Raw genomic sequence first — 16,259 nt, forward strand, 5'->3', positions numbered from 1 at the left:
TTTTATGCCTTTCGGACTATGGGTTTTATGGGTCGGTCTCCCATTGGCTTAGAGAGGCAGCCAATCATGAAGAATTTTCCACTATACGGTTGTCACTACGACCACGGTCGTCAGTGCGGTCGTTAGTAAATGTAGTCCAGGTGCTTAGCACCTGGGGAAAAAAAGACACAAGACAAGGGGAGTGGGGAGAAGGTCATGACGGGGTCAGCGGTGGGATGGATGAGTTGGGCGGGATACATGTCAAAATATCAGTGCTGGAATGTAACTAAGTACATTTACTCAAGTACTGTACCTAGGTAACATTTTGAGGTCTGTTTTATTTTACTGGTGTGTTTCCAATTTCCTACCCTAGGCCCTAGGGTAGGTACCCTCACAAGTTTGCATGTTCTCCCCGTGTCCCCTAGGGCCTAGGGGACACGGGGAGAACATGCAAACTCCACAAAGAAAGGCCCTTTCGCCAACCCCACCTCAGGTATGAGCACAGCAATCTCATCTTAATCCATTTTGTGTGATTTGATCTGCAGAGTCCCAGCATAAGGAACTGCTCTTGTTATTTTTCCAATCCAATTAAAGACTGAACACAGGACAGAACCATCTCGGTAATAATAATAATAATAATTACTACAAACTTTATTTGTATAGCACCTTTCATACATAAATGCAGCTCAAAGTGCTTCACAGGGCAGGACACAAAAATATAATACAATTAAACACAAGTAGTTAAAATGATAGAACAATGGCAAAGAACAAAATTTAATATAAGAACATAAAATAAATAAAAACAAATAAAAACACCACATGCAGCAATCAGTCAGGGCAGGGTAGGAACGTGCATAGTAAAACTCAACTAAAAGCAAGAGTGAAGAGGTGAGTCTTGAGTTGAGATTTAAAAATGTCTACAGAGGGTGCGTGTCTGAGCTCGAATGGAAGTTTATTCCAGGCTGTTGGGCCGTAGAAGCAAAAAGCTGCCTCACCCCACCAGTGCATTGCAGTAGTCAAGCGGAGAAAAAACAAAGGCGTGGATTAGCGTTTTTGCATCGTCCAAGGACAAATAGGCTCTGATTCGTGCAATATTTCTAAGGTGAAAAAAGGCAATCTTGGTAACATGATTAATGTGTGAATTAAAATTCAGTTCAGAATCAATAACCCCCAGGTTCTTTACTGTAGGCTACTGTTACTTTCTACAGTCAGGTTGCCAAGTCTGCTTATTATTGATTATTTCTGCTCGCTAGAACCAATTATGAGAACCTGTCTTATCCTCATTCAGCTTGAGAAAGTTGGTGCATGGTGCCCGTGCCTCAGCTCTCAAGTGATTCTAGTCTAATTTAAGTTTAATTTAACAGACAAACGTGCATCATTGCACCATCTGCTCGACGAAGGAAAACCCAGTGGCAATGTGCAACACTGTCGGTAGTATGGCTGCCTGCCATGTATAATGACGGGCAGTGCATTTGGGAGTGATAACTGTATATCAAAATGTTTGTAGACACCCACGGCTGTCTATGTTGTATAGGGTCTAAGAAACACTATAGAATTTTCCCTTCAGTCATGACAATGTCATGAAAAAAAATTATATAATAATAACATGGCAAAACGAAAATATATATTTATTTGGGTAAACAAAATTCTAATTTAGTATGTTATAAACGTACTTTATGGAATAATAATGAATATAAGTTACCTAACTCAAACGTATTCTGTTCTGATAGTGAGTGGAACCTTAGGAGCTTGCACCACATACAGTATAACCCATTTTGGGCGGGAACCCCTTTTGGTGTTTCAAGCATTATGTTATACTTTAGCTATTGAAAAATAGGAGATCTACAAGCTCTACGAGCTATTTTTGAAAAATCGTGAAAATGCGGCACAAATCTTTGAATATATATTCTTTCAGAGCGAACGTTTTTAACTCAAATCTTTGTTTCTGGGGGAGTCCCTGGAACAACATATTTTCAGATGGGGGTCGGCGGTCAAATACATATATTTTTGGGGGTCCTTGACATGAAAATGTTTGAGAACCACTGACAGAAAAAACATGAGGTTTTTCAGGAAACTGTCATGATTTAGAAGACATCGTCCTCAGGTGGAAATGGAATAAGCATGCTGCTCATTCTGTAATTGACTGCATTGAATGGTTCCAATATATAGTTCATTTTATAGCAAAGGACTATATATTATCGCCTCACCGCTTCATTCCTTTATTCCATACGGTTTAAATCGATGTGTTGTTTGAATGTCTGGTATTCACAACGCAGTGACGGCTCTCAATGCATAGAATGTTGGCGGTGTGGACATTGTGTACCAGAAATAAAACAGAAATTGGTGCATGTGCTACGTTGCTGAATAGACAGGAGCAGTGATGTACTTACTGTAAAGTGTATTTAGTTAAGGGTTTTTTATTTGTTGTTTTATTATTATTTTGGAAACGTATGCGACACCCCTACATTTCTAGGAAGGGACCCCCGGGGCCCTAACGAAAAGGAAAAAAAATGCGTAGTGAATTAACTAATTCAACAGTATTTCAAAAACAGTGAAAATAGCAGCTCTCACAAGCTCACAACGTACTGCAGCACATGAGCTATCGTGAGCTATTGTTTCTCTTGTGGAATCAAACAAATCAAGTTGAGTATTTTGTCCACCATTAGACGGGAGCAATCATCAATTGGTTCCGCCTTCACCAAGCAATGAAGACATTTGTGACTCATGTCGTGTGAGAGATGAAACAGCACTCAGTCAGTGGATGAATAATATTAATAATTTAGAGCAAATGTGCATATCTACTTTGGAATAATGACAACCCATGTGGTGCCGCTTACTATTAGCATGAGATGATTGTTGAGTTGAGTATGTGAATACCAATGAAAGTAGGCCTATACTGTGCCAATTCAGGATATTGTTTACTAATTAATTACATTGTTTCGGTACTGTGGTGTTTAAACTTTAGCATTCCCACTTCATCTAGTGTAAACTCTAAACAACTATCCCCCCCCCTCTCTCTCTCTCTCTCTCTCAATTCAATGCAATTTAAATGAAGGTGAAGTAAAACAAAAATGCACTAAACCGCGGCGAGTCAGAAAACTGGCGAGTTCTCCAGTAGCCCTTGTGTCATGCCACAAAATGGTGGCAAGCAAATCAGAGGATCAGCAAAGATAAATGTTTATTTCCTGTGTGTGTGTGTGTGTGTGTGTGTGTGTGTGTGTGTGTGTGTGTGTGTGTGTGTGTGTGTGTGTGTGTGTGTGTGTGTGTGTGTGTGTGTGTGTGTGTGTGTGTGTGTTACCTGTGCCCGTGGGCTGCTGCCAGGCTGTAGGAGTTCATGTCTCCCAGCGGGGTAGAGGAGATGCCGTTTCGACACATGGTCCCGATCATGGGGTCCGCACCTCTCTCCAGCAGCAAACTGACCAGCTCAAAGTTCCCTGACCACAGCAACAAACGACAGCAATGAATACATGTAGCTGGCGTTAGGGATGCCAACAACTGACCATCGGCCAAATCGATTAATTGACAGCTCTCGATTATTAATCAATTAATTGATACGTGATTAATTGGTGTGTGTGTGTGAGAGAGAGGGGTAGAGAAGAGTGGCTTTTCTCAACTTGATAATATTTTGCAAAACGCACATTTTTGTGTACGTTTGGGCCACACGCAAACAGCGTTTTCGGGACACTCAAACGGAGGTTTTTGGAAACGGATAAATAAGTGAAGATTTTCAAAATATCCGGATCAGTATGTCCTGTGAAACGGAGCTTTTGAGAAACGATGATGTCACAGCTTGTGCCTGCATGGAAACTACACGGATATCAAACTCTTCATGCATGCTATGATTTTTTCACACATAACCTACTGTTTCACAACCTGGTCACAGACAAATCAGACAACTTTAAAACCCATAGAATCACTTTACAAACAGACATTAAAAACACTGGATCAAAAGCCTAACCGTTACCACCATTGCCATATAGTTCAAAAGTACAACTTATTTAATTTTGACGGCTTTAAACACTTTGCAGATGCCTGCCTCATTTTTAAGATCTTAAACGGACTTGCACCTCCACCACTGAAACAGTTAATAGATCGAACGGACAGTGGTGGCAGAACAACAAGGGCAACTACCAGAGGGGACTGTAAAGTGCCAATCAGACGTAGTGTGTTTGGTAAAACAGTCTTCTCTGTTAGAGCCTCCCATCACTGGAACAGTCTCCCTACAGAATTAAGAGAGACCTCCAACTATCTGACCTTCAAATTCAACCTGAAAAGGTGGCTAAAAACAACTCAAATCTGTAATCATGAGTAACTAACTATCAGCACTACTTAGTATTTACCACCGGTGTCATTTCTCACTTCACTTACCGTTGTTCTGTCCCTTGTACCATGTCGATCTGTTCCTGTATTGTATTGTGTTTTTGTATGGACGTGGTGTTGGGTGCTTGCACATATGCACATGGCATCAACGCATGGTGTTGTGTGCAGGCACACTACACTTTGTCCTTCTTTTTTATCATTCATTTTTTAAGAGCCTGCCCAGGGACTACAGATGAAATTTAGCTTCGGCTAACTCTGGCCCATTTACATTGATGTGAAAACTGACATGTTGATTAATGAGCTTTGTCCCTGTCAAATAAATAAATAAATCTGATTGTTCATGTTTATATATCACTGTTAACAACTTTAAAACTTATCATATGTTGCATCAACTGCAGCGAGCAAAGGCTCTGCTCTGCTGCATCCAATAATAAATATATCGGCCTACTACTCCAGTGCGGACTGGTGATTTCATATGTATTGGTGCCGAGTGCGAAGCCTGAACAGGTTGAATAGGTTAATTGCGGACGCTATACAGATAAACTGTGGATATTAACCTACCAATGAGGACCCAGGCCAAATGCCATTGCGCAGTACACCAAAGTCTATGCGTGGTGTGTGCATAGCCGCATGTGAAACTATATTCTCGTGCTGTATTTTGCTCTCCATTTCATGGTCATGCGAGGAGAGAGAGAGAGAGGGTGCAGAGAGAGAGAGAGGTGTGTGAATGGAATCGCATCAAATAGCATGTTTAGTGAGAAGAAAGTATACAGTGGGTCGCCATGGCATATGGCACATCTCTCTCCTGTTTTGGTAATAAAGGGCGCACCCTTGACTGCATTCCGTTGTCACTGCACCTGCATGCCGACAATGTGCGAGCGTGAACTTTTATTAGCCTACATTATAATGTGACATTTATTATACACCTGGAAAATATAGCCACTTTACAAGCTCACAACTGGTTGTGGACACGACACTTCTATAGGTCTGACTCTGCTATTATGTTCTGTGCAGGACTTGCCAAGTCGCCAGAGCAATGGTAAAGTGTCTATCATTTTTTAATTATATGGAGAGAAAAGTCGAGAGTCGGGATTTGGAGATTTACGCACATAGTGTATTAGTGTGGCATGCTGACAGACAATGAAAGAAACATGTTCCACTTCCACTCACAATTTAGGTGGCTTTTAAAATGCGGTACTTATTACTTCATTAAAAAATATGATTGGCACCTCATAAGTGTAAATATAAAATCAAATATAATATAGCCTTTTATTGAAACCTGCTACTGCAGTGATTTTATCCTGTGTTCAATGCGTCTCTGCGTTTGTGTGTGGACGAACATATCCGTTTTGCAAAAGATCCATATACATGTAGCCTGTGCCTTATACTTCTATTCTCCACTCTGATGAAGGTACATGTTCGATATCTCATGCAACCTTACTGTACAGTAATATTCTGTACAGTCTGTCTAACTAAGCTATGACTATGATGTCTATGACTAAATACATTGACAATTTTGTCAACAAATAAAAACTAGACTAAAATGTTTGGGAGGGACTAGTGGACAAGAGACGGTAGGACTCAAGTCATTGTAGGTCTACAAGCTCACTACGCGCCACAGCACGACGGCTTAAAACATTTAAGTTGACTAAAATGTGACTTAAACTAAATGAAAATGTATTCAAAAGACTATGACAACACTACAAGAGATGATGTCATCATGACACCTTCACCAAAGTATAACACCTCATCTGCACCGGCAAAGTGGCGAGCCATTGTGTTGTTGCGACGTAGCCTGAACCAATCATTAACCAATAAATAGCAGCGTGTAGATCTCAACCAATAAGTGTTTGAGGCCAGGAAACTTCTCTCAAATAGTGACTCTAGGAGGTGTGCTGGACCACAGTGCTGCACGCTTGCAGTACGTCAGGACAGTTTCACCCATTTAGGCCTGACCTAAATGGGTGAATACATTTTAAAAATTGTATTTATTTTTATTTTTTTAAAACCTCATGTTTCTATATCAGTGGTTCTCAATATTTCATGTCAAGGACCCCAAAAATTATATGTAATATATGCCACCGACCCCCATCTGAAAATATGTAGTTCCAGGCAGGGACCTCCAGAAGCAAAGATTTGAGTTCAAAACGTTCACTCTGAAAGAATATATATTCAAAGATTTGCGCCACATTTTCACGATTTTTCTAAAATAGCAGACCTACATGTATTCTGATGTAATGACATTTCATCATTCGCTCGCTCGCAACGCTGGCGTAGTCTAGACGTCATGGTGTAATGTTGTTCAGCAAGCGTCATCTGACGCATGTTCATCCCTAGCCTCCGCAGACGTAATGAGCGGTGACTCATCCCCCAAATCGCAGATTGAAATTTAAGGTAATTACGTAAATTGGGTGACTAAAGGTGTGATTTGTATAGCATTATGGGCTGAGAACAAAAAACTGAGTCGATATGAATCATCTAATGAATGAGGTGGATTCTGAATAGAAACTATTTTCTCTTTCTATTCCAAAGATTTCAGATAGTTCCATATTTCAAGATTGCTTTTGTCATTCTTTCCAACTGCAGCAGCGGGGGGAAAAAGAAAAAAAAAATGTTTCTCCTAGTTCAAAGACAACACAGACTCATACAAGAATAAATATATCAAGTGCAAGACAAGACTGAATATAAATAAGTTAATGTCATCAGTTCACGTCCTATATCTGCCAGGGAGACTAGAGGGGGAGACTAATTTGCAAGCATGATTGAACAAACAATATTACCTGCTGCTAGAAACAAGACAATTAAAAACAAATCTGTTGAAAACAAATCAGTGGTGGAATTGACTCAAGGTGCAAGACACTAACTGATGCTGATGCAACCTTTCATTTCATTCCATTAAATTAAATTGCCATTGCCATTAAATTGCTTCCAGGTTTTCTATTCACAAAATCAATCAAAATGGCCGTAACTCATTTGATCCTCCACTATAGACCATTTGCAGACCATTTCCATCAGAGTTTGGAAGCACTTTCAGCATAGAGTAATAAAAGGATAGAGACTGAACCGGAGTTGCTCAGTGGCGTTTTGAAGCACCCGGAAGAACCGTCTCAGAACGTCTATCTTGCAAACGAGCGCTCAATGTTAAAGCCCAGCTGCACGTGGTTTCCCAGGCATGAATCCACGGGTCATAACATGTATGTATACAGTGGGTTTTTATGAAACAAACACTTTGATGATAGAAAGATGATAATTCAAGCTTTTCGTACAGCTGCAATGTTGATGAGTTTGACGTTGTTTAATACAATCAGATAGGACTTTTCTGTTTGGATGAATGGGCTGCCATTGGAAGTTTCACCGGTAGAACCTTGCCATTAACTTATATGGTAAGATGTCCGCGCTCTGCATATGGAGAATTAGAGTATTAGTGTAGAGGATTTGCCCTAAAATAGGGTTATCAATTATTTTTTTTATTAAATGTTTCAATTGTGATAGTATCAAACATGCTACATTATTTCCCAAAGCAAATAATACATAACTAAAAAACACTGCATGGATGCAGTCACGTGAGGATAAAAAAATAATTGAATGATCAGAGGGGGCTGCATATCAAAAGCAATGGGCGTGGATTTCTCTCCCCATCCACCACAGCTAATCCAACGCTGGATGATTGTGAGGCCTTGGTGGTGTGCGGCGCTGTGCTCAGCTCTGGAAAGCAACTGAATACATTTACTTAAGTACTGCAGTTAAGTACAATTTTGAGGTATTTGTACTTTACTTATTTTTCCCATTTCCAATACTTCTACTCCACTACATCTCGGAGCCAAATATTGTAATTTTACTCCACTACATTTAATTGACAGCTTTAGTTAGGCCTACTGGTTATTTTTTGTAGATTTTGCGTATTATTATTACAAAACATACAGTGACCACTTCAGCCCTGTATACATTTCGGCCATTTGAAAATCGCAAATTGAGAGCTGTGTGTGCATGCGTGCATGCGTGCGTGCATATGGTATGTGCGTGCGCCGCTGCTCAACAGTGCCACTTTAGGTCAGCCAGCAGTATTACAGCTGTTTTGTGCTCAGACAGACATAGGGACATACATCACTCATAACCTCGCCTCATCAGGCTTTCCACCACCTCGGAGGAGAGCCTGGTCTCTGTTTCAAAAGTCTGTATGATCCTGTCGGATGATATCGTTACGTCATGTTGTAGTATTGTTTTGTAGTCGACAGGCAGGAAGCTCTCGTAGCCTGTAGCTTTTATTGAGAAAAATCGGTTTGAGGGAAAAGGAAGTTGCCGCCTGTTGTTCCTGCCTGTCGACTACAAAACAATACTACAACATGACATATAACGATATCATCCGCTCCCGACAGGATCATATACCCTAAATGAAATGGTGCCCATGGGCTACATCACTCATATAGGAGAGGTGTGCAGTGCACCGTGTGTGCGTGTGTGTGTGTGTGTGTGCGTGTGCTTACCCGCAGCAGCGGCCAGTTGCAGCGGCGTCTCGGTGTAGTTCTCCGCCCCGTCGTGCTCGGCGCCCTCCACGTTGGCTCTGTTGTCCAGCAACAACTGAAGCGGCGGTGGAAGGAAAGGAGGGCGTGAGGGGGAGCGAGAGGAAACCTCATCTTAACCCATTCTGACCTGAGATCAGATTCATACGAGGTTTCCACTGGACACGCACTGGTCTGATGAACCCATTCTGACCTGAGATCAGATTCTAAAAATGTCAGTCTCTCTTCGATTTTTCAGAAATAGCAGACCTACAAGCTCGTAGCGCGCCACTCGATGGAGCGCTATGAGCTTGTAGAGCTCAGAATGGGTTTTAAGCCTAATTTGTACTTCATTGAGTGGCCGCCATTGTCACTCTGGCCCCTTTTCCACCGGTTGGTTCCCAATGGGAACCAGTTCAGTTCTTTTTGGTTCTTAGTCCATGAACCAGAGCTCCAAGAAATTGGTGGGAAAAAACTAGACCTATAAAATAGTTTATAGGATCAGTAAATTAATACATGATACATTGATAACCGTTCCACAGTAGCTTTTTCATATTTTCTATTATTTTGCATATTTTCCTACATAATGCATATTTGCATAATATTTAAAATGTGTAATACAATAAATCATTGTCTTTGTGTAAGTAATCAACTGGGGGAAGTGACATGGTGATAACAATCTAATATAGGTATAGTTTTGCCCACTCAATTCATAATTAACGTTCCAATTTTGGAGCTCTGGCTCATGAACTGAATCGGTTCCCACTGGGAACCAACTGGTGGAAAAGGGGTTGCCTTTTGGCTGCCATTGTCACTTGACAATCTGTTACTTTCGGGGGGGAAAAAAACAACACTCTGTGTTGCGGTGGTATGACAAAGTATGATGGAGATGGAAATTCTTAACTGATGGAGACCTATAGCTCACTGCGACACCTCCAGCCCCACTTTGAGAGTCTATCCTTTCTGAAAAAAGTTCTTGTTATTTATTATAACAGGCTGGAATGGCCACGGAGAGGGATTATATTTTCATAGTAATTTATATATTCTTGCATGAGTCTGTTCGTCTGTCTGTTGGTCTGTATGTCTGTATCTGTTTATGGAATCTTCTATATTATAAGACCATCTTCAGCTTCGGACCCGGCGAATAACAATGTCTGGGTGGGTCATTCACGCCTCTTAAGAGCATACATGATTGGAAATAAATATGTGGAGAGAGCAAGCCTAATCCCTCGCCAGAGGTACTTGAGATGATTTAGGAGCAAGGGGAAGTTGACAGGTATCATTTCTAGAATAATTATCATACTGCAATTATATAACAATACAATAATAATCATCATCATCATTATCATAAGCATTTTCTGGGTGCAAAGGCCAATTAGGGCAACAGGTAGAAAGTTTAATCCCAATTAACACTTTGTTGCATGATAGCGGGCACACTCTGAAATCAGCCGACCTACAAGCTCACATTGGGCTGTATTTTGCGTGTCTTAAGTACCAGGTCTTATTACTTAACTTAAGACCTGGAGGCGTGATCGATGCTCTTTGGACACTCAGAATAGCCAAATGGCATTGATCACGCCTCCAGGTCTTAAGTTAAGTAATAAGACCTGGTACTTAAGACACGCAAAATACAGCCCATCGTGTCATAGAAAGCACCGCGGCGTTGTGTGAACTTCTATAGGTCGGCCGTTTTCAGGGAGCGCGACGCTGTCATTGCGACGTCGCATAGACTATAGACATTACAGGTCATATGAGATGTATATAGACTATAGGCATTACAGGTCATATGAGACGTATATAGACTATAGGCATTACAGGTCATATGAGACGTATATAGACTATAGGCATTACAGGTCATATGAGACGTCACTACCTGCACAACAGGGACGTGTCCGTGCAACACGGCGAAAGTGAGTGGCGTCCCCTGGCGCGTTTCGGGATAAACCGAGGGGTGCTTGTTTACTGTGCTTGGCACCTGGGAAAGTCATATAGGGTGAGGTTCAGGGAGAGAGATAATGTACAGCCATTAATATTTATACAGCTCAGGGGCGAGAGAAGGGGGGAAAGGAGCGAGAAGCAACAACGAAAGAGGAGAGCGCAGTAAAAAACCGTCTGTTCGAGTAACTCGAGAGCGTAAAAATGGACCCAAATGGGAGCATTGGATGGACCCGTCCATTTTCACACGCTCGGGGTTAAACTAACATTGAGGATTATTGTTTTACTGTGAAGCAAAAGGAGGGCAAGATGGCAGAGGGAATCCTCGAACCAGCTTGGAAGTGTCTTCTTGGGATATTCAGTCCTCGTCACATAAATTCACACTGCCTCCGCTGTATAACGTGCGACTGTGATGAATGTGTCTCGCTATAGGCAACACTCCCTGAACCTAACCACATCCTGCCGGTCTGCGTCCTGTCTTCCTAGAGCCCCATCTTTTTAATTGTGCTTCTATTCATTTGAATGGAGACGGATTGGAGAGAGAAACAGACAATAATGACAGTGCCTACAAAATGATGCCGTCGAGACGGGCAGCGGTGACTCACAGCAACGGGGAAGGCTTTTTAGGAGCTTCAGTTTGAGGCTCTGAGCTGGTTTCTAACTTTCTATACTGTAGCTTTATGAAAATGATAAATTGTATAGATGGTACTCGTGAATCCATAGATTCAGCGACAAAAAAAAGAGCCTCCTTTATTTCAGTGTTTATTTTTTTTACAATGTCACTGAAGGGAGTATTCAAGTATCGGTCTTTTATAGTGCTGAAATTAAAATGTCTATTAATATATTCATTGTTTGGTAGCTTCACCAGTAATGGAGGGTGTTTTGTTAGAAAACCACCATAAACGTATTCTTGATAGATGGAATGTAACATTGGTTATTTTATTTGTAATTACAACAATGCTTTATGTGGATTTAATTGAGTTGTTCATTAAACATAAGACAAGGGAATGGAGAGTGACATACAACAAAGTTTGTCAGGGATCGGGACTTTAGGAGTCTAGGTGCCTGGACCGCTATAGGCCTGCCTCGGGCTCCGAAATGTTTACTATACAGCTAGCCACTTAGCTTTTGAGTCACCGCACAGCGGAATCCGGAGTGCTGCCTGTTAGGCCGTCCCTATTTTGGGCATGTCATTATACTCACAACAGTGCATCGTTCGTGGGCGCATAAATCGGCCATTTCTGCTGCGTTGCACCGCCATGAAATAGGGCTTATTAAATTAGCACTCTGGATTTCACTGTGCATGTGCACACAACTGATAATATTGTCTCACAATCGACCAACAACGGGGACACTATGAGCGAGACGCACTATCCATGAAGCATTCCTCCTTTCGTCTGTTCTTATTGCGCAGAACTACACATAACAGGATCTATAAAAACTCTACATGAGAGTTACGCCTATAATGTTTTTGTTTGGGTGTTCCCAGCGGGTGATAAAGGATCAATAAAAGCGTAATGAGGTTTCATGCTTCATGTATACAAGTCTGTGGTGGCAAGTTACAGTACATTCAGTGCACACATCACGCTCGTGCAAAAATAATCCATTATCGATGCAGCTTCAATTGCAGACAGGCAGCACAACAGTGGTTCCCAAACCTTTTCATGTCAAGGACCCCCAAATTGACACTAATTAGCCCCGTGGACCCCCATTTGAAAAGATATGCCAGGGACCCCAATGCGAGAAGATTTATTTTACGTTTCTAGCAGTGATTCTCAACCCGTTTAATTTCAAGGACCCCCCCAGTTTGACCTGCATTAGTCTACGGGCCCCCCATTTAATGGCTTTTCTAGCTCTGGTCCCAAACTATAATTTAGCTGCAGGGGCCCCCCTGGAACTCCCTCAAGGACCCCTGGGGATCCCTGCCTGGACCTCACTTTTCTCAACAAGTGGCCCGGGGACCACCGGTGGACCTTGAGGGGGTTTCCAGGTGGTCCCCAGTTAAAATTAAATGGAGAGTTTGGTAACCAAATGGAACCTTATACTTTAGATCTTTAACTCTTGAGAACTTAAAATGAAACCAAAATGGACCGTTACGGGTCCATTTCATTAAACAAATTACTTAATTTACAGGAAGTCTACACAATTAGAGAATCTAGAAGAATTATTTTTTTGATCAACATTTAGCTGTTATCTATCCTATGTCACCACGTCACAGCACGAAACTGAGGATGTGGAACATCATTCTAAGACAATTGTTTTGGGTCTGAGAGGCTAAATGGTGGTTTTTAAATGCTGAATAAATAATCCACCTTGACATGAAAAGGGTTGAAAACCACTGTTCTAGAATGTATAATGCGAGGAAGAGAAAGGCACTCCACTAGACACAATGTATCAGTGAGACCTTTCCCACTGTTACCGATCTGTTACCGATTGATCGATGCTGACTCAAAAGTGCACTTCATGTAATTACTTGGCCTCCAATGCCACAGAAAGCATGCCCAGAGCAGATAAAGAAAGCCAAGAGCAACACAAACGATGGTGCTTTGTACATTCACCATTACAGGAAATTCCTCAGCGTTCATTGCACGCAGAGGAGTTTGCTGTGAAACGCAACAATAAAGCATGCAATAACAGTACAAATCAACACATTCATATCTATCTACCCCTCCAACCCCCCTAAAAACAAAACAAAACAAACAAACAAGAGAATATCCAACATCAGGGGTGGGCAAATCCAATATAGCGCCGTCCATGGTAGCTGTGGTCAATTCCTATGACAATGTTTTACATGTCATGGCAATAATGGCTTCTGATTCTGATTCTGAAATAAAATCAATTCACCAAATATCGCACATTTTAAATGCTACAATTTTAAATTTGAATTGTGTATTTCAAATCGTGTTTTATTTAGTTTAGTTTTTTAGGTTAGTTTTTTATTGTTTTATTATTATTATTATTATTATATATTTTTTTAAATTAAAATCATGACAGTAAGGCTGACTCAACCACCTGGGCACCTGCGCCAGCCGGATGGCATGCCGCGGGTTCGACTCCGACATTATCTGGCTGCATTGAAGTGTATGATTCAACGTTTCGTGGTTTATATTGTTTGTTATATTATTATAATATATATTATTATATATTGTTTTAAAATGTATGTATTTAAAAACACAAAGTAATCACAATAATCGCAATATCGAATCGCAACGCAATTAAGAATCGCAATATGAATGGAATCGGCACCCGAGGTATCGTATCGTATCAAATCGGGAGGTATAAGTGGATCGACCCACCCCCCATAGCCAACATAACGTGACAGCGGGTCAACGGAGTCACGACGCCATCAGAACTAACCTCGCTGTTGATGTCGGCCCCGGCGTCGAGCAGCATCTGTACCATGGCTTCATCTCCGCGGACGCAGGCGTACATGAGAGGCGTCATCCCCTGTACGAGAGGGAGAGAGAGAGAGAGAGAGAGACGCACAGCAGAGACGCCACAGTTAAGGTGCGTTCAGACGTGGATGGTCGGAGCGGCGCAATTTCATACAAAGTCAATGCAAAGACGAGAAGTTGCGGACGGGGCGCGGCGCGACCCGGCGCGGCACAAACGGGACGAACCGAGGCGAATATTTAAATTGAAGACTCTGAACACACCTTTAGACTGTCTCACCCATAGAGTATAAAGAAGGATAGAGACTGAACTGGCGTGAAGCTCCCCCCCCCCCCCCGCTATTCATGTCAGTGGAAGTTGCTCAGTGGCGTTTTGAAGCACCCGGAAGAGCCTTCTACTTCCGCCTTTGATGATCGATTTGGGCACCAACATTTGTGCAAACGCGCTCAAGGTTAAAGCCCAGCTGCACGGGGTTTCCCAATCATACTTCCACGGGTTCCGCCTGCAGTCCCTCCTCTTACCACTAGGGCCCAGTGCTTCAACGTTGGAGAGCCTCACTGGCCCCTTGGTCTCAACCTGTGGTTCCAGGTGGTCCTCATGACTCTTGATTAGATAAAATGCTCTGTATAAGCAAAAGCAATTAGTCATGTGACATTGCAACAGATACATACGCTATACTACATATACTATATTGTAGTATAGTGTACACAAACTGACACGAAAATAATATATTAATAATTATTTTAATGTTTTCCGGCCACAAACAATTAAATCCCTCCTTCTAGATAATTAGCTCTTGCTGTTTCCGATGTTGATTTGACACCCCTAAAAATAACACTTTGCACACCACCGCAACATATGCAACTACTAGCATCCCCGCAAATTCGGCACACCTACACACCGTCTGCTCCAAGTCGCAGGATGAAACCTGCTGCAGGAACCAATATTTCAACTACTGTTATTGCAAGAGTGATAATAATAATAGGGAGCCAGCTGAGTGATCTCTTGGTATAGCAGCACATTCTTGTTTATCCCATTCTGGACCGGGAACCCCTTTTGTTGTTTTAAGCAATTATGTTATACTTTAGCCATTGAAAAATAGCAGATCTACATAGCTCATAGCGCGGCACCGAGTGCTACGCTACGAGCTTGTAGGTCTGCTATTTTAGTAAAGTCGTGAAAATCTGGAGCACATTTGGAATATACATTCTTTCAGATTAACGAACATTTTTAACTCAAATCTTTGCCTCTGGAACTACATATTTTCAGATTGGGGTCGGAGGCCAAATGCATACTGTATAATTTTCGGGGTCCTTGACGTTTTTCAGAAAGCTGTCATGATTTAGAACACATTTGTAGAATCGTTCTCAGGTCTAAATGGGTTATTATAGACGCTATAGGCTCAACCAGTGCACCTTTACGGACAAATAAAGCTGTCTCTTTTTTATGAGACACTGTATAAAACACAGCTGGCATTCATATGTCTGATTAGAGCCGTACGTTGTGCTGCACAAGAGGACTGATATACAGAGAGGTCCATGTGTGAACTCACCCATATTGACAGCTTTTATCCTCTCGTGGCGATGCATTCATAAACATATCCCGTGAATGAATGGCAACCAGCGACAGGCAGATCAGGGCACTCTGCCCCACCATAATGAAATACACCTGTACAAAGACACTATACTGATTTTTATGACGCCGCCATTAATTAACGGAATTTGTTCCTTGCTGCCATTCACCTGGCTTTAATAGGGAAATAAAGTGCTGTTTATATTAGCATTATGTGGCATTAAGAGAGAGATGCCAGACAACACTGTTTGTCATATTATTCACACAACTACAGCACTGCTACAACATGCATTCGGTTCTGGCCTTTCAAAGCTCAGATTCACGCTGGGGAATAAATTGACCTGCCAGCAATATACTGCTGACTTGCAAGTTATGCAACGAGGTGAAAATGCAGGCATATTTTGGCCACGTTCGGAAATAGCGCACTGAGCAATGCAAACTAATAGGCGAGTGCGGGCCGGTGCTGTATTTTTCCGAACGCGCCCTATAGCTTGTATAAACTTAAAAGGTTAAAGAGAATACTAGACTTCTACATTGAACTTAAACAGGCACAGCCTCCTC

At 41.8% G+C, this 16,259-nt stretch overlaps 1 protein-coding gene across 1 annotated transcript in view; it reads right to left on the reverse strand.

Annotated features, from left to right (window-relative positions):
- The window catches only part of LOC310853751 (ankyrin repeat and BTB/POZ domain-containing protein 3-A-like), a 215,180-nt gene that overhangs the window by 12,681 nt on the left and 186,240 nt on the right, over positions 1 to 16,259 (reverse strand). Inside the window, 4 exon segments of the mRNA XM_083758173.1 lie at positions 3,278 to 3,413; positions 8,784 to 8,877; positions 10,672 to 10,773; positions 14,091 to 14,180. Of these exon segments, the coding sequence (XP_083614299.1) occupies positions 3,278 to 3,413; positions 8,784 to 8,877; positions 10,672 to 10,773; positions 14,091 to 14,180 (422 nt within the window).

The sequence above is a fragment of the Protomyctophum parallelum genome, assembly GCF_964188405.1.
Source record: "Protomyctophum parallelum genome assembly, chromosome: 22".
NCBI classification, from domain to species: Eukaryota; Metazoa; Chordata; class Actinopteri; order Myctophiformes; family Myctophidae; genus Protomyctophum; species Protomyctophum parallelum.